Raw genomic sequence first — 26147 nt, forward strand, 5'->3', positions numbered from 1 at the left:
TTATTTTCATACAATAATTTTCTATTTACTCAATTTTTTATTTGTGAAATTTGCATTTGTAGAACACATTTATAACCTAGAATAGAATTAATATATTTATCTCATGCAAAGTGATTTTTAGAAAGTTTAGAGGTAATGTATATAGTGTGTGTAAATGTTCATTAGCTGTGCTCTCTGTCTCACACACGCACACGCACACACACACACACACACACACACACACACACACACACTGAGTGACGTGTCTCATGCGGAAACAGCTGGATCCTTCCCTAAAAGGCCAAAGGAAGTTACCGCACGCGCTGGTTCTAACTCCATATAAGGTTATCAGCGGTGACGACAATAGCGTGTTAAATATGGCCACCGGAAATAGAACCCGCCTCCGCTCGCAGTGTTTTTTCCGCCGAAACCGTGCCAGAGGCGGATGTCCATATTTGGGCATAAGAGAAAAGCAGTAAAAGGGGAAAGGAAAAATAAATGTAACTTATATTTGTAATAGTTTAAAAGAATTGGATATCGTAAAGACCGCAAATCATAATTTAATCATAATTTACTTGTTATACTTTAATTATTTACGAGAGAGAGAGACAGAGAGAGAGAGAGAGAGAGAGAGAGACAGAGAGAGAGAGAGAGACAGAGAGAGAGAGAAAGAGAGACAGAGAGAGAGACAGAGAGAGAGAGAGAGAGAGAGAGAGAGAGAGAGAGAGAGAGAGAGCCCGTTTGGCTCGTTTATTTTTCCAGGAAGCAAATAAAATGGGTGGAGCCAAACTGTCAATCACACCGCTGACGTCACAGACGTACATAAGGCCAGCCGTGAGCGCGCGTCCTTCTGATTCACGATTGAAGATTGAAACTTGAAGAAGTTTCAGAACACAAAGCAAGCCGAAGGACGTGTTTAAAGACAGACCTAACAAAGTGAAAGTACACAGGACAGATGGAGGTGTGTGCAGAAGCGAAGCGGGTCATGGTGCAGGCTCTGAGTAAAATATACAGCTACCGAAACCAGCGCGGAGGAATTCCGCTCCACCGGAGTCTCCTGCTGACACTGGTGATGAGATCCGCCAGGGACACGTATCACTCTGTACGGGTACAGAGCCACGGGCCGGACACCACCGGGCAGAGTGACAGCTCTGTACACACCACCGGACAGAGTGACAGCTCTGTACACACCACCGGACAGAGTGACAGCTCTGTACACACCACCGGACAGAGTGACAGCTCTGTACACACCACCGGACAGAGTGACAGCTCTGTACACACCACCGGACAGAGTGACAGCTCTGTACACACCACCGGGCAGAGTGACAGCTCTGTACACACCACCGGACAGAGTGACAGTTCTGTATATCACACACAGAGACAGGAGCTCATGGACACCACCGAGGTGTCTGACCCCCCGCTTACACTCCAGGGCGGTGAGAGGACATTAACGCAGGACAACACCGTAGATAAAGAGAACTGTAACAGCACCCGCCATCATCCACAATCACGGAAACGGAAAGGGAAAAGCGCCACAGAACCTGACTTCCTGCCGTACAAAAAGGCGAGATTGGATACAACGGGGCTCCGACGAGTTCTTCATGACTCTACGACAAGGAGTAACACCGGGAACTGCGCTCGGGAGACGGGCCATATGACAGATACACACATCCCCAGGACTATAGTGACATTCTGAGCAGTCTCTGTGTGTGTGTGTGTGTGTGTGTGTGTGTGTGTGTGTGTGTGTGTGTGTGTGTGTGTGTGTGTGTGTGTGTGTGTGTGTGTGTGTGTGTGTAGCCGGAGCGCACAGTTCCCGGTCTCACCGAGTAAAAAGCGCGCACAGCCGCTGTGAAATTACTGTCAAATCTAGACATTATTCTGGATTTCTGGCCCAAACGCGATCCTGAGACTATCATAATATCTGTGGTGTGGTCAGAGGTGGATGGATGACGTCACGAGGTGACAGATGATTCATCACGCATACGGATGTGTTAGAAACGGTGACAGAGATGATGAGTCAGGGCTCTTCATCATCTCATTATCACCAACATGACCCAAAGTTTCCTGGATACAAGCCAGTGTGTGTGTGTGTGTGTGTGTGTGTGTGTGTGTGAATCTTGTACATTGTGAAGCTGGATTATTTATTATATATAAATGACTTTGTTATGTTTTACCACTCTGTTCATCACAGTTGTATGATCTTTAATCTCAAGGACAAAGGACAAACGTGTTAAGCTGCTAACTGTGACCAGTCCACATGGTCTCTACCTCACTTTTGTATAATAAAATGTTTTTATATAATGTTTCATACTCTTTTCTCTGTTTCTTTACATTTGAGTATATTCTTGTGTTTTTTGTGTATTAGGCTGAACACATCTCACTATAAACTTTAACTAATGTTAAAAATAAACATTATAGACTCGTGGGTGAAACAGTCATGTTAGCTGTAATTTTATTTTAAAGATTATTTACATTAAAACACAAATCCAATGCTGTCTCAAATATGGCAACCTTGAGGGATCACGTGACCGGAAGGACGGGTTGTTCACCGAAACACAGAAGTGAAGGGCGCGTGGGACCAGATGTGTCTCTCAACTCAGAGGACAATGGAGCTGCAGTAAATTTTATCACCATGTGACAAAATGAAAGCTCTTTACTGCGATGTGGAGAGCAAACTTAAAGTTAATGGTGGCTTATGCACTTCGTTCAGTGTCGATGGGGAGTAAGACAGGGATGTGCCCTATGTGGAATGTTGTACTCTCTTGCCATAGAACCCCTTTTACAGCAGATAAGGGAAAACTTACACAGCCTTCACCTACCAAACCACAAGAATCCTATTCATCTATCTGCTTATGATGATGTGACTGTTAGTAATTAGCAGGCAAAGAGATTTGCAGGTTTTAATTAATTTGTTTAATGATTTTAATGTGTTGTCCTCTGCAACGGTAAACTGGAATAAAAGTGAAGCACTGCTGTGTGGAAAATGGACAGAAGGTAAGCCAAATCTCCCTGACAGTCTGACCTGGTGAGGAGATGGCTTCAAATACTTAGGTGTGTTCCTAGGGGATGAGGCGACAACACAGAGGAATTGGGAGGGAATTGGAAATGGATAACACCAGAACTGTCATATAGAGGGCGTACATTAGTGGCCAATAACTTAATAGCTTCCTGTTTCTGGCACAAGTTGGCCTGTGTATGTCCTCCTTTACATCTCCTGGCTGAGATGCAAGCTGTTCTGGTGGACTTACAGTGGAGAGTTCTGCATGGAGCCGTCGCTGTTCATAACCCCAGACCTACAGAGGAGAGTTCTGTATGTCACTATTCATAACCCCAGACCTGCAGAGTTCTGCATGGAGCCGTCGCTGTTCATAACCCCAGACCTACAGAGGAGAGTTCTGTATGTCACTATTCATAACCCCAGACCTGCAGAGTTCTGCATGGAGCCGTCGCTGTTCATAACCCCAGACCTACAGTGCAGAGTTCTGTATGTCACTGTTCATAACCCCAGACCTACTTACTATTACACTTTTACACTTTTACTCTTTTAAGGAAACATTTTCAATGAAAACTTTTATCTTTGGTTTTAAGTAATAATCGCTTTATCTGTCAGCTGCCAAATTTTATCTTCTGTCAGGTAAAATTGACTACTGAATGTCAGCCGAATAAATAAAATAGATAAAACTCTAAGTCATGATGTTACAGCACTATTCATATCATATGTCAAATCCACAGTACTGATGGCTTTTATTTTATTCATTCTGTTGATGATCTTACTGCCTTTGAAACAAGATGGTGTAAAAATGAAGCTTTGCTCGGTTAACGAATGGAAAGTGATTTTTACACTTTTTTAAATACACCCTGTCTTTTAGAATAATATGTACAGGAATCTGTTATTTATTTATTTGTTGTGTGACTTTGTAAATTTCTTTGTACTTCTTGTAAGATCTCTCTCTCTCTCTCTCTCTCTCTCTCTCTCTCTCTCTCTCTCTTTCTTTTTGGCAAAGGTGGAGAGAAGGAGGTTGTGTGTGTGTGTGTGTGTGTGTGTGTATACATGTGTATACATGTGCATACAGGAAATTAGCAGTGTTGTAATGTAACAGAGTACAAACACTTCGTTACTGTACTTAAGTAGAAATGTCATGTATCTGTACTTTACTTTACTATTTAAATTTATGACAACTTTCACTTTTACTCCACTACATTTCCGAGATAAAATGTAAACTTTTACTCCGTTATATTCCCACTAAACATCTTCGTTACTCGTTACTACAAAATAAAGTCAGCAGAAATGTGTGTGACTGTAATAAGGGAGGTTTGGTGTATCACTGCTCCTAGATTGTATTACGCTCCGCAGGCTGTACGGAGAAGCACAGGTACGCGCAGCGTGCACGCGCAGTCAGAGCTGGGGGCGTTTATCTGTAACGGCGGCAACCAAAAGCAGTGAAATGTCACTATTCTTATTACCAGAGTTGTAGCACAAACACAATATTAATGCAAACATCAATACTAAATAAAAATAACATTTATTGTTTTGGTCTTTGTGAATATTAGTTTATTAATGACGTCATCCATCGGACACACTGTTTATAGAGAATACACACACATGAACTGATCTGATTCAAGACTGACATCATTACATCATACATAACATTTTGGTGTCCACTTTTACCATTTAATAACACCATAACTTCTGGCTTACTGTGTAGTCATATAATATATAATATAAAAGTCTTCTTGTTTTAAATTCTCACTGAGGGATAAAACCCCTAAAGATGAAACCCTAGAACTGCCCCTGATCTTATACCTACTGAAAATCACTGACATTTTACTTTTTACTTTTACTTCAAATACTTAAGTACATTAAATATCAGAAAATGACTTTTGATACTTAAGTACAGTAAATATCAGATACTTTAAGACTTTTACTTCAGTAATATTCTAAAAGGTGACTTTCACTTCTACTGAAGTCTTTGTCTAGTACGATACTTGTACTTTTACTCAAGTATCGCTTACTACTACTTTATACAACACTGGAAATTAGGATACATGTGTGTGAAATCAGGAAACAATGTCTAATATTTATATATAAGTAAAGATAATTCCTGTCAACATTTTTCCTCCTTTATTGTGAAATTGCAAGCTAAAAAAATTATTTGAGGTGAAAGAACATACAATAAATTATTTGTGTAAGTAAGCAGACCCCTAAACTAATACTTAGTAATACTTTTTTGGGTAAAAGTCGATCAGTTCATCTCCAGTTCATCACCAGTTCACAGCCCTATTCAGGTCAGCAGATATCCCATTGGGTTTAGATCTGGACCCTCCACAACCTTGGTCTTGTTCTGGTCAAGTCTGTTGATGAACCAAATTCCTTGTGTGTGTCAAAACACTTGGCCAATAAACCTGATTCTGATTAGGTGAAACTTCTCCTCATCTTAAGTGTTTCAGCAGAAGCCCTATGGTTTTGCAAAATTTACTAGAACCAGGAGCTATTTATTCTTCCCTCAGCCTGAATAAAGCCTCTTCCAGCTGAAGAAAAGAAAGCTTGATGTTGTCGCCATCACGCTTCATGATCCTCCAGTCCGCCAGGTGGCGCTCACAGTCAGAGAAGACGAGTCGCTGTTGTAGTGCTTCTGTGTGTTGTAACGGCTTTTCTTCTTTAAATTCACGGCAATTTTATTTTAATACAGACGGTTTGGCAAAATATAAACACCAAAGAAGAAGAAGACTAAACAGAGTCATTACTCAAGCTGACTGCATAAAGCTAACTGAGGTAAATATGCTAACTGAGCTAAACATGCTAACTGAGCTAAACATGCTAACTGAGCTAAACATGCTAACTGAGCTAAACATGCTAACTGAGGTAAATATGCTAACTGAGCTAAACATGCTAACTGAGCTAAACATGCTAACTGAGGTAAATATGCTAACTGAGCTAAACATGCTAACTGAGGTAAACATGCTAACTGAGCTAAACATGCTAACTGAGCTAAACATGCTAACTGAGCGAAACATGCTAACTGAGGTAAACATGCTAACTGAGGTAAATATGCTAACTGAGCTAAACATGCTAACTGAGCTAAACATGCTAACTGAGGTAAATGAGCGCCGTATTTATAAAACAGTGAGTTTTAAGTGTAAACTTAACGTGTTTTGTAATAAGTTAAAACGAACGTTAACGAGTTTATGTATTTATGGTATAATAATAATATAAAGTAATGACTAGCTTATTCGTGTAATTGTGTTCTGTTGGTTTTGTTAATGTTTAATGCTTTTGTGACATTTTCTAGCAGAAGTAGATCAGACTGAGGATCAGACTGTTATGGCGTCACTGGTAATGTTCTCTCCTCCATATTAAAACATTATTTTAGTTGCTAATCTTTTTTCTTTCCATTCAGTAGTAAAATGTTTATCTTTTTATTTTTTCCTCTCCCAGTCTTTTTGTTGGAGACTCAGAGATAAACACATCAGCTGTTTAAACACATTGGTTTATCTGAATATTTTTGTGATGCAGGTAAACAGCAGTTCGTCCACCGAGTACGTCGTCCGAGTACCAAAGTGAGTTTTTCATAGTAATCTTTTAGAAACAGATCTTTAACTTCTCAAACCTCAATAAGACAAATTAGACCTGAGATTCACACAACAACTGTGTTCAGGGTGTTGTGCAGGAGTGACATCGCTGGTGTCTCATATGTATTTGTCCATCAGGAACACAAGTAAGAGGTACAGCATCATGGCTTTCAACGCTGGAGACAAAGTGAACTGTTCCACATGGACTCAGGTGAGAAATATAAACTTCATCCATCTCTTCAGCTCCTGCAATTTAAAGCTGTTCATATTTTCATAAACAGAACAAGGATTGGGATTAAAAACATCCCAGCACACGACTCCAGTTTCTAAACAAGCAGTCTTTACCGGATTTCACTCTCCTCCTTCTCTCCTTTATCTCTTCACCTTCTCCACTTCATATTTTCTCCTCTGTTTCAACTTTGAATCTTTTTCTTCTCCACCTCCTTATCATATCTTTCACCTTTTTCTGTTTTTTACTTCCTGCTGTGTTCAGGCTCGGATGGAGCGGGATCTGAGTAACAGGAGGATGTACGGTGAGGAGGAGACACCAGAGGGAGCTGCCGGCAGTGAGTTTGGTAAAAAACATAGGGAGGAGGCACGAAGGAAGAAGTTTGGGATCGTAACTCGTGAGTTTAAGGTAGAGGACCAGCCATGGATCCTCAAGGTGAACGGGAAATCAGGGAGAAGGTGCGACTCCATCATGTATGGACTTTCATTACATATGTTTTTGTGGTGTAGAGCATCACACACACACACACACACAACAAACACAAGCACAAATGAGATGTTACTAAAAGACTACCTAGTAGTGACTACTGCTGTAGTGACTCCAGTACCACACCACACTGTACTGTACACGCTGTGTTCAGGTTTAAGGGGCAGAAGAAAGGAGGCGTGACTGAGAACGCTTCATACTACATCTTCACACAGTGCCCTGACGGAGCATTCGAGGCTTTTCCTGTTCACGCCTGGTACAACTTCACCCCGGTGGCTAAACACCGCACACTCACTGCTGAGGAGGCTGAGGAGGAGTGGGGCAGGTATTTAACCCTCATGTCATGTTTGTGATTAGTAATGTCTGAGGAATTATAAGATCTGAATCACATTTCCTGAAGTTTGTGTGAATAAAAGTAATAAATCATGAGCTTAATGAGCATTCATAAAAAGGGAACTTCATCTCAGTATTGTACATTTTAAAGAACAAACTGTCATGCCGACTTCATCTCAGAGCTGAAGTGTGTGGATCTGAATGAACTCTGTTTCATATTCAGGAGGAATAAAGTGGTGAATCACTTCAGTATCATGCTGCAGCGGCGGCTGAAAGAGCAGGAACATGGTGAGGAAGAGGAAGAGGAAGGGGAAAAAGGAGCGAAGAAGAAGAAGAAAAAAGGTGGCCAGGGAGGAGACCTGCGTATTCACGACTTAGACGATGATCTGGAATTGAGCAGTGATAACAGTGACAGCAGCGCAGGTGAAGGTACGAGAGAAAAGACTTGGTGAAACTTTTCTCACTTTTTCATTTACGTTGTTCGCACGTAATTTTCTGGCTTTTTTGGGGCATTGTTTTGAAATGTTGCAGAAGGAGAAGGTCAGTCAAAGAGTAAGAAGGAGAACAGTTCAAAGTCCAAGGGGAAAAAGAAGAAAAAGAAGAAGGGCAGTGATGCGGAGGGACATGAGGACAGCGATGACGGAGACTTTGAAGGTCTGGAAGTAGACTACATGTCTGATGAGAGCAGGTAACCAACCCCATGCTGCTGAGCAGACTGGTGGAATAATAGGGGTGCCAATAGTTAATTCCTTATTTATTGCTTTGTATCATTTGCAAATGTTCTGTTGCAGTTCTGAGGAAGAGGAGCTTGAGAAAATTAAGCCTAATAAAGGAGAGGACGTGCCTAAAGGTCAGAGGTCAAAACGTATCCACACTAATCATAAAGTGACGTTTATACTATCAGAGTCGTTAAACACTAAAATACCTGCTGTTAGGAATCGATGAAGCATCGGAGAGTGAGGAGGAGAGTGAGGAGGAGAACAAGAACGAGGATGAGGCCAAAGAGGAGGAGGAGGAGGAAGATGGCAAGAAGACTCCTGTACAGGTGGAGAAGAAGAAGAAAAAAGGTATACAGCTTTTCTCTGTTGTACAAAATATAATATAATAAAATAGTTTACTAAAGAGTCACTGAAATGCATCGAGTAATCAATTTTCAAACCCCATAAATGTAGCGACAAACTATTTTATTAAACTGTGAAAGAGTATAGATAAATAATAAAATCTCCTGAACTCAAGCATGAAGCTCTGTTTGTCAAAACCTGCCTATAAACCTGATTGTGGTGTGACGGTGTAATGGTGGTGTACTGATTGTGGTGTGACAGTGTAATGACGGTGTTCTGATTGTAGTGTGACGGTGTAATGACGGTGTTCTGATTGTAGTGTGACGGTGTAATGACGGTGTACTGATTGTGGTGTGACGGTGTAATGAAGGTGTACTGATTGTGGTGTGATGGTGTAGTGATTGTGGTGTGACGGTGTACTGATTGTTGTGTGACGGTGTAATGATTGTGGTGTGATGGTGTTCCAGACAGCAGCGGAGAGTCCGACAGCTCTGAGGACAGTGACATTGAGGGAGAAACGGCGTCTGCGCTCTTCATGGCGGTAATAATTCTGGATAAATGGAGGAGTGTGAGAGAGTCTCTGACCTGCAGCTTCCTTATGGTTCTGTTCTTTATTTTGCACAGAAGAAGCGCACGCCTCCTAAAAGGGGTGGTCGAGGTTCTGCTGGAAGTTCTAGAGCAGGAAGTCGTCCAGGAACACCTTCCATCGACCATGCTGCAACCTCCAACACACTGCGAGCTGCCGCAAGCAAACTGGAGCAGGGTACACACACACACGCACACACAGACACGCATACACACACACAGACACACACACACAGACACACACAGACACACACACACATATACACATACACACACACACACACACACACGCACACACATATTTACGGTTTTACAGTGTTTAACATTTCAGGTAATAGAATTTTGAGATGTTTGTTTTAAAACTCTTTTAACAATAAATTAAATGTGACTTTAATTTGATTAAATTTAAACTTTGTTAGCAACAAGCTCCTCCGGCTCAGTTTCATGTTGAAGATGTTCTATCAGGTTTCTGCTCTTGATCTTTTCACATCGCTGTTTGCAGACGTTCTCCTAAGGTGAATACTGATATCAGGTTTATAAGATTTTCTTATATTTATTCCCAGGTAAGCGTCAGGCAGCCATGTCCAGCTCAGACACTCCTGCTGCCAAGAGGCTGAAGATGGAGCCGACTTCTCAGAGTCCGTCGGGAAAGAGCACACCACAACCAGCTTCTGGGAAATCCACACCAAGCTCCAGGTATCATCTCACCTTCTTGCCAGAGCCCAGGCTGGTACCGCTTAGGTTAAGAATAAATAATCACTCATTTCTTTTCCTACTAATTAGTTGTAATTGTTGAGACTCACTTGTTACTCACTTGTTGCTCTTCCTGCCTCACTCTCAGTGACGTGCAGCTGACCGAAGAGGCTGTGCGCCGTTATCTGATCAGAAAACCCATGACCACTAAAGACCTGCTGAAGAAGTTCCAGACCAAACGCACTGGACTGAGCAGCGAGCAGACGGTCAATGTACTCGCACAGATCCTCAAGAAACTAAACCCAGAGAGGAAAAACATCAACGACAAGATGCACTTCTACCTCACTGAGTAGAGAGAGAGAGCGAGAGATTAAAAACAGAAATACAGGAGGCGGGGCCAAACACAATGCTACACAACCACTCGAGTGGGGTCATGAGGTGGAGCTGTACAGTATCCATGGGACTTTTGTTTCCTTACTTAATTTTTTTCGGATGCACTGGTGAACTAATCATTGTGTAATAAGTATAACATGAAATATGAGTACAACACCAACTTCTTTTCATTTGAGTTTGTGAATGTAATGAAGACTCTTTTCGTAATGAAGAAAGTTTATTTATTTCCGGCTCTTCAGGAACGCTACAACTCGTCTGCTGCTTTTTTTTTAGTTTTAACATGTTAATTGTGATTGGTCGAAGACTGAATGTTTTATTTAAAAAAAAGTCAACTGTCAAAAGGTCTGTTTTCATTTCCTGGTTGATGCGTGAAGAAGAGGATTGATTTAGTGCTTTAGGAGTTTGATGGCTGTAGTGACTTAAGGCTCTGGGTTACTGAAAAGAAGGTTGAGTTTAAGCCCCAGCACCACCAAGCTGCCCTGTAAACACCTCTCCTAACCCTCTTCTACCCAGCTGGGATCTATAAATAAGATTTCACTGTATGTGATAAATAAAGGTGTCCTCTATTTCTTCTGTTTTGGTGTTTTTGTACCAAGACCGTAGACATTTACATCAATTAAAATGTAAATATAATCCAAGATGATTTGTGAAGAATTTGTTTGCCAGAGTTTATTTAAATGTGTACAGATCAGACAGTCGGACATTAATGGATTCGCTAAGGTGGAAGATTCCGGCAAATGACTGAGATACGTCGCTGCCGAGGAATTCTCCGTCCTGAGAAAAACGATTCCTCATCCTTCAGGATTTCATGAGTAAATTTAAACCGAGCTTCATCTCTGAGGGAAGAAAATAAAAATCTAATTAGAAATAAATTACAGTTTGAGGTAAAAGACAATTCGACATCTTTAGGAATTCTGTGTGACAAGTGATTTAATCCGACTGCTGATCTGGGATTTAAGTGAAAATTCTCATAAGTCTTCACCATTAAGGATCGACGACCTGTGTGTGTTTTATCGAGTTTTCTGTACTTAAGAAAACAGAAAGTGAAAATAAGATGTATTATAAACCCCTTCATACCTCAGTATATAGAGAGAATGGCGCTGTAAAAGCAGACACACCCAGTCTGCAGAGTTCTCTACACTGACCAGACGCATGACGCTGTCAGACAGCAGACACAGACCGGCGATGATGCTTCCACAAAACTGATGAGAGACAAACACACTGATCACATTTTAATGTGCCACAGCAGCAGGAGAGCCCAATGCAGTGTTAGAGTGGAACAGCAGACCTTCACACTATCTACATGAGGTTTGATGAACCCGGCCTTGTCCAGATCCAGAACGTGAACTGGGCCCAATAAAGGACTTCCCTCAGGAAACGCTGCCACTCGGAGCCGCTCCACCACACGGCCACAGGTTCCACCCCATTGCAGCCGCTCCGTCTCTCTGAACCCGTGAATCGCCTGCAGCAGCAGTTAAAGCACAAACACTCAGGAACTGAAGAACACAGTGGTATAAATTATATAAAAAATGTTCAGACATACAACATGGATTTGCCTGGTTTCCATCTGACACTTTAAACTACACATTTTCACAGATTCCATGCTGTGGCAGATTTCTAGAAGACTTTTCATTTAGCAGACATTTTATTTTATTGCATACAACTGAGCATTGTGGGGCTTTACTCAGGAGACCAGCTGTGGCAGCTTCCTGGACCTGGGATCCAAAATTTCTACCTGATGAATAACAGTCCATCATTTTAATCACTAGGCTACTGAATCGGTTTCACTTACAGACCTGAAAGCTTAACACTGATGTAGATGTTATTGAGGAGCTCAAAACTAAACTACTGTTCTCAACATCAAAGCTTCCCAAACCTGGAGAACCTGCACATATCTGTTTTTCCCTTTGTGAAAACACACACACACACACACACACACACACACACACACACACACACACACACACACACACACACACACAGAGAGAGAGAGAGAGAGAGAGAGAGAGGAAGCTCTGGTAATTATCTGTTTAATTGGACAGGGTTCTCTGGTTCTACAGTGCAGGAACCTGTTCTATGGAGAAATGTAACTGTTTCTAACAGAGTAAAGTGACTTTAATCTCCTCTCCTGGTTGATTATATATATTTTATTTCTGTTTTGTTTCCATGTAAAGACCTTCTGACTGTCACTAATGGCAGCTTGTGGAGGTCAGCAGCTCTGACAGAAATCCAGACAAACATGATGAAAGTCATGGCGTACATCATCCCAGTGATCAAACTCATATCTTTTTCTCTTCAGTCCGGGGTCGAGTTCTTGGAGGAAATCCGCTTCCTCTTCTTCACTGATGAAGTTCTGTAGAACCCGAACATTAGGGCGTATTGTTGACACAACTGCTGTAGAAGAACCGCAAATCCAGCTGCTTTCCCCAACCCCATGTTCTCCAGTGAAACCTTCCTCACCTCCTTTATTATGAGTCTCACAAACACCTTTATAACTCATTCTGTGTGGTTTTAACGCACACAGCTCTCTGAACACAACACGGAACATTATTCCACCCGATAAAAACTATAATAATAATAATAATAACTATTATTACTGCTACACGCGCTTCTTCTTCGATGGTATGTGACAAGCGTTCGGCGCCATTTTGAAATTATGAATTGTGGGAATTGTAGTTTGTAGAAGTTTTTTTTAACCGTATTTCATAATAAACCACGAAATTCCTGGTGTGTTTAAACAGGTTTATATTATTATACAAAGACAAAACACCAAAGTGTCCAATCTGAATATTTTGGTCTTTAATCCCTATTAAAATGATCAAACTGAATGTTCTTTCAAAACTAAATTTGTTTAACTTGATATTAAACTATTTGCTCCTGTTAAATGGAGCCTGTGGAACAACGAGAATATTTAATTAAAAAATATTAAAGATAATATAAAAAAGTATTGTAAAGTCATTACGTTATTGCAGTTCCACAAATAGTACACTAGGGGGCAGTAAACTAGCCACGTGCAGTAAACGAGCAGTAGCAACAGAAGAAGTAAATCAGCGTCTCTGTGTTTCAGCGCCACCTGCTGTCCTGTAAAGTGTAAAACAGGAGAAGTTCTTTAACTCCACTTCAAGCTGTAATAAAAATGAATACCTCAAACATCCTGCAGTTTTGAAGACAGGTAAGCGTGACATCTAAAAGCCCCCCCCGCACCACCCCCACCCAAAGTATTAAGTATTAGTGTTTAATTTCCATTTATTAATTTGTGTGTGTGTGAGAGATTATGTCTGCTGGTGTTTATTGTAAGTGTTTGTTACCTTTTTGGACCCCTTTATCATGTGTAATGTTGCTCCCATATAAAACAGTTCAGCACAAGCCCAGACATGTTTAGGGACATGATTGAGGACAATGTCCCATCCAGAGACATGATTGAGGACAATGTCCCGTCAAGAGACATGACTGAGGACAATGTCCCGTCAGGAGACATGATTGAGGACAATGTCCCGTCCAGAGACATGATTGAGGACAATGTCCCGTCCAGAGACGAGCAGTTTCGTGTTGAGGTTTTGTTCAAACCCACCATCGAAAATTCCCTCTCTAATGAATATGTTTTTTTTTTCATTGGTTGTCGCGTTAAATCTTACCCAGATACAATAGTGCTATTTTCTGATTGGCTGTTGTGTAGCCTCTTGTTGTGATTGGCTGATAAGTGTCAGGCTCGACTAAGAGCTCCAGGGGAGACGCGCTCGGTTCCTGCCCGTTTCCATAGAGACAGCGGTGCGGACTGATACAGTTTGGGCGCTGCGGCTTATTAAATGTGATAAATATTCAGTTTTTCTGTGTGAGAAATACGATGTGTGGTGAGAGAGCGTGAGAAAAGATCGACATCACTCTCAATGCGTCACACTTGACAGCCCTGCATCCTGTTCTTCAGTTCTAATATAAACACTAACCCATTCTAACGTGGGGATTTGAACCCACAACCTTCCAGCTCCTGAAAACACAGAAACCCTGACAGCATTTATTTATCACTATAACTTGTACTTTTGTCTTTTGCACAGTGTAATGTGCACTCTGTAATCTAACCCAGTCTACTGCATCCACTCCACTCCGTTGTACAGCAATTTTACATTCAACATACACTTAATTATTGTGTTAATGTTGTGAAAGGTGAAGATCTTCATGGTTTTGTTGTTATTTGGACATTCTGGAAAACACAAAAGGAGTGTGTGTGTTTTTGTGTGTGTGTGTTTGTGTGTGTTTGTGTGTGTGTTTGTGTGTGTGTTTGTGTGTGTGTTTGTGTGTGTTTGTGTGTGTTTGTGTGTGTGTTTGCGTGCAGGGCTCTCAAGTTTTGAAGATAGCAAGAGTGACATATTTTAAATATGTCTAAACCCCCTCCTCCCACCCCCAAAAGAAAGTTTATAACATAAAACATTCTAATATTTTAATTAAACAAAACATCATACATTATACAGTGTAGTGCTGCTGGTTAGTGGCCTTATTTTTAAAATGTCACAAACACCACCAATCTGTGGTCAGACTTTCAGAACAACTTGGAGACGACTCCATCTTCCTTCAAAGAAGTTCCAGCAAGCTTCACTTCCAAGAACGACAACTGCTCTGATCTTCAGGAGAACTTGGAAGAACGTCTGACCCCACACTAACTGACCTTCAGAGATTTCTCTGTTGCATCCGGACTCTTGCAGTAAGCCAATGCAAGTAACCGTTTCCTTTACCAACCAATTTAGATGCGTATTTTAAGTATGAACCTTGTATTGTGTCTTGAGGTGAATTTAAGTGTCCGGTGACGATTTCCCAGTTAGGGTGTGATTAATTTTGAAGTTTAAGCTTGCCATTCCTTTCCTTCCTTTCTCTAATTTCTTCTTTCAGTCTCTTCCTCCCTTTCCCCAATTTTAATTTCTTTTGTGTTATTTCATTTTCATCTTCGTTTTCCCCTATTTCTTTTGTTTGTTTGTGTAGTTAGTTTTATGTTGTGTTTGTCTCATTCATTAAATGCCATATTATTGCACCACAAGTGATTGTCTCTGAGTATTGCTCACAAACTTAAGGTACCTGCAACATCTGGTCTGAACTACATGCTGTATTAAGTTAATTTAATTTACATTACGGTGTAAAGTAAAAGGGCAGTGAACCTTCCTGAGCCGGGAAGATACCGCCTTCATAGAATTAATAAAGGTTACACGGCCTGTTCGCCGGACGAACAGACCAAATAAGTGTAACGTTAATTCCGTTACCGTTAATTTCAACTTAGGTTAAAATATTTAGAGTCACTATAACGCATTATAATTACTTATTAATATTTACCTTGCTTCGCGAGCCAAAATCACTACATATAATGGTGGAGAATGCGGGCGTGTTGTCAAACTTTGCTTTGTGAGCTAACTCAGTGTCAATTTACTGGTGTTGATTTACTGTGCGCTTGTGGTGAGATAGGTCACAACGTAGACTCAGCTTCAGTGATCGTTATTTAATTTTATTTGATCTTAATTTTATTTCTTTTTATTTATGCCTCACGATTAATCAAAAAAAAAAGAAAAGAAAAGAGAAGAATTAAACTGCAGTCATAATATTAAAAATCCCTCGTAAAGATGAAGAAATCTCTTTACTGCACATTTTAATATTATCAAGATCAGCTGTGGGGACGAAGAAATCTCCCCATAGTTCGATTAAAGATTGATTTGAGCGTGTTCCTCTTATCATCTTTTAAGGCCTTGTATTTGTATCGCTGTTGAAGTCATTGCGTGTTCCAATTTCGTTCAACCAGACGACGATAGCACTCCTTTAGGTTTAACCATCAGAGTAGCTAACTGATGCGTGCCTAATGCAGATCCAATCATAAAGACACTACTGACCAGTTGTTGATTGATATGTAAAAGGAGTCCCAAACCTTGATCAAGTAACTAATAAGGACAGCGAAGAAACCCTGTTTTTTTGTTTATCTATTTATTTGGGGGGCAGCGAAGAAAACCTGACCCACCCACTGTGTGCCGTTGAGTAGCACAAACTGTCGAATTTGTGGAAAGGAGAAAGCTTTCCTCAGTTGTTAAACTGTGATTTGAGTAGTGTAACTCTTATCAGCTAATTCTTAAGACCTAATCTTACATATCAACAGCGAAGGAACCCTGTTGACTATATAAACTTCTATTTTACCTTTATTATTAAGTTTCGTCCTCTCAGTCTTACAATTGTATAGAGGTAGCGAATAAAGCCTGCTTCCTTAATTTGAACCGGTCGAAATAAGGTCACATGACACGTGTATAATATTCAGTGTGTGTGAACTAACTCTCTCTCTCTCTCTCTCTCTCACTCTGCCACCTGGTTTGTGTGGTTTGTCCCTTCAATTTTATTTAATTTTTATTTTTGTATCTTCGTTTATTATTGTTTTGTTATTCTTATTTTTACTTTCGTTTTATTGTTTCCCTTTTTATTATTATCAATTATCAATTTTGTTTGGTCATGTTTTGTTTTATTACTATTAGTAGTAATTTTTTTTTACTGAATTTCTATTTTGACATTTTGTTAACTGCTTTTTTTTTATATTATTATTATCATTATTATTTGCATCTCTTTCTTTTCTCCCTTCTCATTTATTTCCTTCCCACTTCCCCTCACTTATTTTAAATTAAACTTTAAACAGAGGGTGAAGCTAAATCTAAAATTCAGTTTCAGCTATTTAGTTTCAACTTTATAACTCTTCCCCTTCCAGGCCTCGTCCTGCTCTATCACCTTTGTGTTGTGAGGTGATCTGTCTGTGTTCATTCTATTGAGCTGAGGCATAAGGTAAAGACCTAACTGGGAAATCATCACAGAAAAACTTAGCAATTTAAAGTAGCCAAATTTTTAGATTACCCATTAGGCAAATTGAGTGGACAGCACGTTCTCGCCTATTAGCGTAGGCCTCCAATATTGTAAGAGCTTGCATTGGCCCTTGTCTCAGTCTCTCTTCGCCAGTGAGCCAGCATGTCCAGACCCTCCAGCCCTGAGACACACCGGGATCAGATGGAGACCTGGTTGAACGCCATGACGGGTACCCTTCTACCCGAAACTGCTGTTGATCTGCAACACCTGAGCCGGGAACAGCTTGATGACAACCTGTGTGCGGTGATGTCCCATAATCCTACACAGAACTATAGCCACAAGGAGCTGGCCAAGATCCTTGGATTACTGACCTACAACCTCATCGCCCGGGTAAAATGGATGAAGAAAAAAATTCTCGCCTGCAACAGGAATCGTTATCATTCTAGATCCAAGCTGAGGAGGCTCAGAGGAATCTGGAATCCAAGACTCTTACCTATAGCATTGTGCAATCTGTGTCCAAAGCACTGGAGGTCGGGCCACTCGCCTGTGTGGTTGTCGAGAAAATAAGCCGTTTGTAGTCAGATGCTTCGCAGAGTCCAGTCGTCGTTAACGAAATGCCCCGTTACACTCATATAAGGCTGCATCGTTCGGCTGGACCATAAATCTGTTGTGGCACAGTAAAATGTGTGTGTGTGTGTGTGTGTGTGTGTGGACAGAGGAAATGGATCAGGTTTATGCTTTACTTTGGATTAATGACCACATACTATTCATACACTAAATACACATATACATTAACACAATACATTTTAGAACGAAGGTAAACACACAGCACATTTACGCCATGATTCAGAACAACTTCAGAAGTGCTTTGGAGTTTCTATCAAAAAACATCCTCATGTTAATTTCCTAGAACAGGAACTAAAAATACCAGCAGTCTAAAACCCAGTTCAGGAAGTTAGTCCAGGATGAAAATTAAGCATAAATATAAGAAAATAGATAAATGGTGCAAGTCCAGCAAACCAACAGAACTAGTTTTACAGTATAAAGTTCTATATCTGTTGCATTAATTGCATCAATCTGGTGACCCACTGAACATTTTCAGGCTTGTAGGACTTTCAGTTGTCATGTCTTGCTGCATGATGAAGTTCCTCCTGATTAGATTGGATTCATTTCTCTGTAAATAATCAGACAGAAAGTTTCTCTGGACGTCTGAGCCACATTTCACACATGAGCACACACGACAGAACTGCATTTTACTTTGTGCTTGTGTTTTCTGATGGGTGACGTAGTGTTAGTGTGTGTTAGTGAGCTGAGGTTCAGGACCAGTGGGTGATGAGACTCTCGTCTCTGCTCAGCTCTCGGCATTGCACTGTGGTGAGAGCTCAGTGTGTCACTGTGCTTAAGCTGAAGCCAATATTTAATGGAACTTTACTGAGTTTTGAGCAGTAATGGGAATCGTCCTAATTCGGCTGCCGTTATTTGTGGTGTTTGTGTGAATTTGTCGAATGGATTTACAGGATTGTGTGTGTATAATTTCCGCTTGCTGTTTGTCCAATTGTGTAAAAGTCTGGTTTGTGAGCAGCCCCCAGACCTCAATACCATACAACAGAATAGGTTCATTATTGATTTGTAAAGTTTGAGCCAGATTATAGATTTGGGATTAGAACAGATTAAACAGTGTTGGGCAGCAGCCTGGTCTCACTCCACGCTCCTGAGGGAAGATTTGTGTTCCTTTGTTGTGATTTTGATTCCGCACTTGTTGTTTGTGTACGTGGATTTGATGATATCTATATTTCTCTCTGTCTCTCTCTCTCTCTGTATCTCTCTGTCTCTCTCTGTATCTCTCTGTCTTTCTCTCTCTCTGTATCTCTCTCCATCTCTCTCTCTGTATCTCTCTCTCTCTCTCTCTTACCTGCTGTGTATTGCTGTTAGATTAGTGGGAGCTGCTTTAATGATGCTCTTGTGTGTGTGTGTGTGTGTGTGTGTGTGTGTGTGTGTGTGTGTGTGTGTGTGTGTGTGTGTGTGTGTGTGATAGAGATGATCTGGTATCCTGGAGTGTTCACCTGCTAATCTCTGACTGTGTGACATAACAGAACTTCAGATCAGATCAGTGGGGTTTAAGTCCTTGTCTTCATGTGTGATCATAGAGTGTGTGTGTGTGTGTGTGTGTGTGTGTGTGTGTGTGTGTGTGTGTGTGTGTGTGTTTAACTCCTTCACATAACTGTATTTAGAATAGATTAATGTTAACTGTGGTGATGAATTTGAAGTGTTTTAGTGCTGCTGAGAGCCACAAACTCAACACTAAACAGATTTTAGTAAATAAATGGAGATTTTCCTTCTTTAGATGTTCAGACAGTTAACACTTTATCGTGGTGATGAAGAAGGACATGAATGTGCTGAAGGAACTGCAGGAAAACGTTGTGGTGCTCACTGGGAAATTCGGAACTGTGTTATAATCTCGGTGTGTCTCTTTACGTCACCACTGACAAACATCATCCTGTTCATCGCTCTCAGCCTGATAGCAGAGTGAAAAGACACGTTTCCGGTTCTCAGGTCGACGTGACTCTCCTCCTCTCTCTCACTGAAGGAATATGAGACAAGAACATGAGATTTGCTACAGGGACCGAGTGCGTGCGCTCTACCGGGTGTCCGCGTGATAGAAGGTGGATAAACACTATGCAGGGGCGCAGATTAGTGCGGGAACGCGCGCGTCACGCGCTGCAGTCGGTGTAAGAATATTTGGTCAAATGCACGCGCACCGTTGAACTTATCAATACCTCTTAATCATACGCGTCGGCTGTTCGGAGTCGATTCACTGGTGTACCGGACCCGTGTTCACTTCTTTTTTCCCACAGCGAACGAGAGCGCCCCCACCCTCCTTTCTCCTTTACGGTGACCCCCTCCCCCTCCTGCTAACGGAGAGGACCAAGAGGAAAGAGGAGCCGCTGGTCGTTCGAGGAGGAAACTGCCGAGCCGAGACAAGTCGAAGGACGCGCGGCGGAATCATGTGCACGTCCTCGCGCGCAGCTTACAGCGCGGAAACCCGGAGTACGAGACGCTATGATCGGCCGGAACCGTCACCGTCGCCCTTCTACCACTAACGTTTGTTCCGTTTGTTTAGAAGGGATTTTGTAACGCTTCAACACCGGAGTCCGCCTGAAGGATGACACCTCATCTGTGAAGAAACCAAGCAAACGATCGATGATCCATTTTCGTTTCTTTTTATTTTACTAGCTGTGATTGTGAAGAAATGAACAATTTACCGTCAAATCTTTATTTATAAGGTCGGGATGACTGATGCCGGTAATCTGTGTGGTGACGAGAGCGTGAGGCGTCGGGAGGCAGAATGAGCATCACTACACTGTTCCGAATATTGCGGATGTTTCGAAATAAATAAATAAATAAATAATACACCGATTTCTCCCCATTTATCCTGGACGGAAAAGACGTGAACGGGTCCCACAGATTTTTTTTCATAATGCTGAGTTGGAAAAAAAAGGTCAAAGACGTTAAAATCTGGTTCTTTTACAGAAAGATGTGAAGCCTTTATGGCCTTTACAGAGCGAGCGGTGCAGAAGAGACCGTGTCCGTTTCCGAGCTGTCTAACAGAAGGACAAGCTTTTTTTCTACAAACTCATTACGATGGATCCACAGAAAAGATGAAGGTTTCTACAGATTATACAGAGGGGAGATTTGAGCCAATGACGGGCGGTGATGTGGATGTAAAAATGAGGTGAAAAAGAAACAGCCATCTGAATTGCAGTGAACAAGGAGACTGAACGACCCGTTTTAATTATTTCTCTCTTTTTATTTATTTATTACTTTTTTTTTTTTGCTAATCAACCCTCGGCGCCTGGATCTCTTTTTTTTTCTTTTAATTTTTCCTTTTACACGTGAGATAAACACAGCACGTAAATCTCGCGCGCCCCCGGTATGTGATGTGTGGGATGTAATGGTCGTCGCGCGGAACCTTCACCCCCTTCTTCCCTCCCGCTTCGTGAAGACTGGCGTTCGGCGCGTGCAGAATGGCGCGGTTCACAGACGAGGCGCCGGCCCGGTACGGTGGAGGTGGCAGTGCAGTGGCGCATGCGCACGGGCAGGGCGGCGCGGCGCGCGGGGCCAGCAGGCAGGGCGGCCCACCAGGAGCGCAGCGCGTGTACAAGCAGTCGATGGCCCAGCGCGCGCGCACCATGGCCCTGTACAACCCAATCCCAGTGCGACAGAACTGCCTCACCGTCAACCGCTCCCTCTTCATCTTCAGCGAGGACAACTTTGTGAGAAAATACGCCAAAAAGATCACCGAGTGGCCATATCCTTTAACTCCCCGTCACACCGAAATAACAAAGCCCTGGTGCATCCTTACTGTTATTTGGGTAGGAAAGTGCTCAGGTTATTTCTGCACATGATTCAGACAGGCCATTAGTGTTTATTAACGTAGACGCTGATTGGTCAGTCGGTCCTTTACTACACACCAGGTGCAGTCCAAACTCTATTAAAGCATTCGAATGTGGTTTGCTTCCAGGGTGGGGCGGGTGGTGTGGGTTAGGGGAGTAATCACCATTAGACTCTCACAGATTGTATGTTTTAATAATCATGATAAACGTGACGACAGCGCGCGCGTGTGTGTGCATGAGTGATTGCGCGCGCGCTGTTCTTTCTCGACTTGCTGATGTCAGCATGTGCAATCTGTTACTCAGGTCGAAAAGAGAGAGAGGAGGGGGGTGTTGCAGCCTCCATTTCCTTGTCCAGAAAGGCTTCAGGAAGAAGAGGGTGTGTGTGTGTGTGTGTGTGTGTGTGTGTGTGTGTGTGTGTGTGTGTGTGTGTGTTTGTGTTTGTGTGTATATGTTTGTGTATGTGTGTGTATGTATGTATGTGTGTGTGTGTGTGTGTGTGTATGTATGTGTATGTGTGTGTGTGTGTGTATGTGTATGTGTATGTGTGTGTGTGTGTGTGTGTGTGTGTGTGTGTGTATGTGTGTGTATATGTGTGTGTGTTTGTGTGTGTGTGTGTTTGTGTGTGTTTATGTATGCGTGTGTGTGTGTGTGTGTGTTTAACTCTAGTGAAAGATGCTTTACGTTTCCATGTGAATTATTGGCCCTTTCTGCTGCAGTGAGATGAGTGTGATTGTGATTTTTGTCTGCGCATGTTAGGGTTTTTTCCACAGTTGTCAGGGTTGCAGTGTTGAAGCTGCTGATGAATCAAATGCTAATCAAAAACTTGTTTGCGTGACTTTTTACTTATTCATGGATGGATTTTTGGTTAAAAAAAGTATCTCTTTCTGCTGAAAGCTTCATAAATCACTTCTTCTGTTTTGTTCAATTGATTCACAGTTTCTGTATATTTGCAGGTTTAGTTTATTAAGCCTTACATTCATTTTAACTCCATTTACTTTCAGTTCAGTTTTATTTGTATAGCAACATTAACATTTGATATGATCACAAAGCAGCTTTAGAAATATATAAATTAAAATATTGCATTATATTTTACACTAACCCTAGGTTCGAGATTGTAGATGATCACAGCTATGCTTTTACTCTGTGAGTGTGAGTTTGCTTTTATACAACAGTTCTATAAACAAGTAATTATTATTGAGGAACTGACATCAGAACCATCTGGGCCAAGTTGTTCCTCCTCTAGCAGACAGAGAAGATCCTGATGCTCACTGATGGACCATTGCTAGCTGGCTGTGTAGCTCACATTGGTATGTGCATTTCTTTTACTGGCTTTCTGGTTACATTGGCAACCCATCTGACTTTTTATCTTCATCTGATAAGATTTCATATTTTAAGTCAAACATTATATCCATAAAAGGTGTCATTTGTGATGTGTGTTGATGATGTATAGTAACACTATCAGTGGAACTGTTGGGAGAATTGGAATCTTATGTGACAAACAGAGACAAATAATGCCCACAATAAAACAAATATAAGCTATATATACAAAATATAAGCACCCCCGAAAGATCACTAAAGGCTGTTGTATAATGTATTATGTCACAGATGTCTCTGTTACACACATGGTAGATACAGTAATGATGGCAATGTTATAGATCACAATACAGTATGTTTCAGACAGTGTTACAGTGATGTTATAGACAGTTAGACTGTGATACAGTGATGTCATAGACGGGATACAGTGATGTTATAGATGGTGATACAGTGATGTTATAGATGGTGATACTGTGATGTTATAGACGGGATACAGTGATGTTATAGATGGTGATACTGTGATGTTATAGACGGGATACAGTGATGTTATAGATGGTGATACAGTGATGTTATAGATGGTGATACTGTGATGTTATAGACGGTGATACTGTGATGGTATAGACGGTGATACAGTGATGTCATAGACGGGATACAGTGATGTTATAGATGGTGATACAGTGATGTTATAGATGGTGATACTGTGATGTCATAGATGGTGATACTGTGATGGTATAGACGGTGATACTGTGATGTTATAGATGGTGATACTGTGATGTCATAGACGTGATACAGTGATGTCATCGAAGTGATACAGTGATGTCATAGACGTGATACAGTGATATATATTTTTGATATATTTTGAAGTGGCCGTCTTACTGCACAATGCTTTTTTTAAACAGTATAATTCAAATCAATGAGAAAAGTATGAAGAAAGTGCTTTCTGAATAAGTGAAGATGACTCATATTACTAGACTTCAGATATGCGATATATGATACAAGCAGCCTGGTGACTGAGAGAATGTTGGTTTCTCTGAGTGGTTAGAGATCTCTAATCCACTTAAAAACCCCACTGGTGTGTGTGGCAAAGATCCAACATAATCAATAGACTACAAAGACCTTTAATAGACCTTTACCATTGGTTATGGGTTAAAACACACACACACACACACACACACACACACACACACACACACACACACACACACACACACACACACACCATTTCATTTGCTTTATTATGGGTGGTTCAGCTTTTAAAATGCTGTATTTGTGAATGATTTATAATAGATTTAATTTAAACTTGGCTTTTTTCAGGACTTCCAAAAAATGTAACATAAAAACAAGATATATTTATCATCAAATTTTGTTTTTCCTTAATTTGCTGTTAAATATTTACATTATTTTATTATTTTTATTATCTACCTACCTACCTACCTACCTACCTACCCACCCACCCACCTACCTACCTACCTACCTACCTACCTACTGTTAGCCTCTGTAACACTGAGGCAGGATCCAGTCCACACAGATTGTTGATGTTCTGCAGTTTAAACCCAATTCTTTGGTGATGACAGATTTTAATGCTTAACTGTTGATGATTAGATCTCACAGTTAACACAGTTTGGTGATTTTTTTTTATTCACCACTTTTGACTGATTTGTTTTGAGAATTTTGGACATTAAACACACACTTTAAACTTTTTTAAATAAATGTCCCATGCTGTTAATTATGAAATATAAAATCAAACCTAAATCCTAAATTCTTCCTTGAGGATCTGTTTTTTTCTGTCTGTTATGTTTGTGGCTCTGCTACAGAAGGTCTGATGGTTCATGTTTTATGATCTATGGCTGTTTGTTCATGTAACTTTGTTATTGGTTTTCCTGCAGGATTTCAGAGTAGTTGCTTCTGAACTAGAGAGCAGTAGGAGGACACACATGTGAACACCAGAGGGAGACAGGAGATCCCAGAGAGCCTTAATTATTTCTATTGATCTATTTTCTTTTCCTGTTGAACAGTGACAAGCTTTGATGTCTTTAACTGTATTATGATTGACATTGTTCTAAAGGTTGCTCATATAAATCAGATTTATATTTATTATACTATTATATGAAACAGTGACAAACTTTCTGAATTAAAATATCTTGCAATTTCTCTTACATCTAAATGCAATAGATTTAGTGTGTAATCTCCTGGTCCATTGTTCCCGCACTACAGGATGCATCCTGTAACCCAGATTCATTTGCTAGTCTGTTTTAAAGTGAAGGTCATTACATGGTTTTTATATCACTAAATATTTTGTAGTGAGTGTAGCAGAGCGCTGGCTTTAGATTTAGACACAGAACCTTTACTTTGTGCAGTAACTGATGTGATTTTGCACACTTAAGTGCAGACATTATGATGTAAAGATTGCTTCAGACTGCGGTAGTGTGTCTATATTTTCCATATTTAATACCAATTTAAAATGAATATTAAAGTCTTCTACTGTTACTGGAGAAAAATTCTGGTGAATATAAAGAAGAACCTGTTCAGTATCACCATAAAACAGCATAATGACACACACTTGACTCGTCATAATTCCATTATTTCCAAACAGATCTGCTAAAAAAAATTAATCCAAGATGTAGCTTTCTTGTAGAGTATACAGATGTAGGTTTAGGTCATTAATGACTAGGCCAGATGTGAAGGTGCTGAGATGATCATGAAGAGAGGAACCGTTTTTCTGGTTGGAAAATGATGCCGTCTTCCTGTCTGGTGGCTCTGGAGAGCTTTATTCCAGTGGGACACATGATGAAGCACCTGAGCTTGTTTGACACAATGTTCCAGGAGACAAACAGTAGATAAAATGGTGACATAAAAACAACACATTAACATCGCATGAGCTGTAGAGCAATAATCATTATGCTATATTGTAGAAAAAATTCATGAATCAGGTTTGTTTAGCTTGGGTTAGTTTAGCTTGGGTTAGTTTAGCTTGGGTTTGTTTAGCTTGGGTTTGTTTAGCTTGGGTTTGTTTAGCTTGGGTTAGTTTAGCTTGGGTTTGTTTAGCTTGGGTTAGTTTAGCTTGGGTTTGTTTAGCTTGGGTTAGTTTAGCTTGGGTTTGTTTAGCTTGGGTTAGTTTAGCTTGGGTTAGTTTAGCTTGGGTTAGTTTAGCTTGGGTTTGTTTAGCTTGGGTTTGTTTAGCTTGGGTTAGTTTAGCTTGGGTTTGTTTAGCTTGGGTTAGTTTAGCTTGGGTTAGTTTAGCTTGGGTTTGTTTAGCTTGGGTTTGTTTAGCTTGGGTTAGTTTAGCTTGGGTTTGTTTAG

The 26147-nt window shown here is 40.8% G+C and overlaps 4 protein-coding genes across 38 annotated transcripts in view; 3 read left to right on the top strand and 1 right to left on the bottom strand.

Moving 5' to 3' along the window:
- The first annotated feature begins 809 nt into the window (after positions 1-809).
- Positions 810-2285, top strand: ier2a (immediate early response 2a). 2 transcript variants are annotated; one of them, XM_047801191.1, is made up of 2 exons: positions 810-1682; positions 1721-2285. In XM_047801191.1, the coding sequence occupies exon 1, from the start codon at positions 935-937 to the stop codon at positions 1673-1675; it is 741 nt and encodes a 246-aa protein (XP_047657147.1). In that variant the 5' UTR covers positions 810-934; the 3' UTR covers positions 1676-1682; positions 1721-2285. The 2 variants fall into 2 exon arrangements, with proteins under 2 accessions (XP_047657147.1, XP_047657148.1); XM_047801192.1 differs by having other exon boundaries at positions 810-1681; positions 1726-2285.
- A 3277-nt stretch (positions 2286-5562) lies between these two features.
- gtf2f1 (general transcription factor IIF, polypeptide 1) lies at positions 5563-10897 on the top strand. 6 transcript variants are annotated; one of them, XM_047800897.1, is made up of 14 exons: positions 5563-5752; positions 6270-6313; positions 6494-6537; positions 6688-6760; positions 7043-7251; positions 7419-7589; positions 7821-8026; positions 8129-8285; positions 8389-8447; positions 8533-8664; positions 9126-9199; positions 9283-9421; positions 9807-9984; positions 10085-10897. In XM_047800897.1, the coding sequence occupies exons 2-14, from the start codon at positions 6302-6304 to the stop codon at positions 10287-10289; spliced, it is 1659 nt and encodes a 552-aa protein (XP_047656853.1). In that variant the 5' UTR covers positions 5563-5752; positions 6270-6301; the 3' UTR covers positions 10290-10897. The 6 variants fall into 6 exon arrangements, with proteins under 6 accessions (XP_047656853.1, XP_047656854.1, XP_047656855.1 ...); XM_047800898.1 differs by having other exon boundaries at positions 6273-6313; XM_047800899.1 differs by having other exon boundaries at positions 5564-5752; positions 7043-7236.
- A 75-nt stretch (positions 10898-10972) lies between these two features.
- alkbh7 (alkB homolog 7) lies at positions 10973-12981 on the bottom strand. Its single transcript, XM_027177338.2, has 4 exons — positions 12590-12981; positions 11618-11791; positions 11407-11531; positions 10973-11165 (listed from the first exon to the last, which is right to left on the bottom strand). The coding sequence occupies exons 1-4, from the start codon at positions 12875-12877 to the stop codon at positions 11045-11047; spliced, it is 708 nt and encodes a 235-aa protein (XP_027033139.1). The 5' UTR covers positions 12878-12981; the 3' UTR covers positions 10973-11044.
- Positions 12982-19530: 6549 nt separating this feature from the next.
- Positions 19531-26147, top strand: part of cacna1aa (calcium channel, voltage-dependent, P/Q type, alpha 1A subunit, a) — a 68256-nt gene continuing 61639 nt past the window's right edge. For 12 of the 29 annotated variants that reach the window (XM_047800790.1, XM_027177249.2, XM_047800789.1 and 9 more), the window contains exon 1: positions 19532-21448. In XM_047800790.1, the coding sequence (XP_047656746.1) occupies positions 21165-21448 (284 nt within the window). In that variant the 5' untranslated portion in view covers positions 19532-21164. Of the gene's footprint in view, positions 21449-26147 lie in introns of all 29 variants that reach the window. The other 17 variants (XM_027177236.2, XM_027177255.2, XM_027177239.2 and 14 more) reach the window with 3 other exon arrangements.

The sequence above is a fragment of the Tachysurus fulvidraco genome, chromosome 15, assembly GCF_022655615.1.
Source record: "Tachysurus fulvidraco isolate hzauxx_2018 chromosome 15, HZAU_PFXX_2.0, whole genome shotgun sequence".
NCBI lineage: Eukaryota > Metazoa > Chordata > Actinopteri > Siluriformes > Bagridae > Tachysurus > Tachysurus fulvidraco.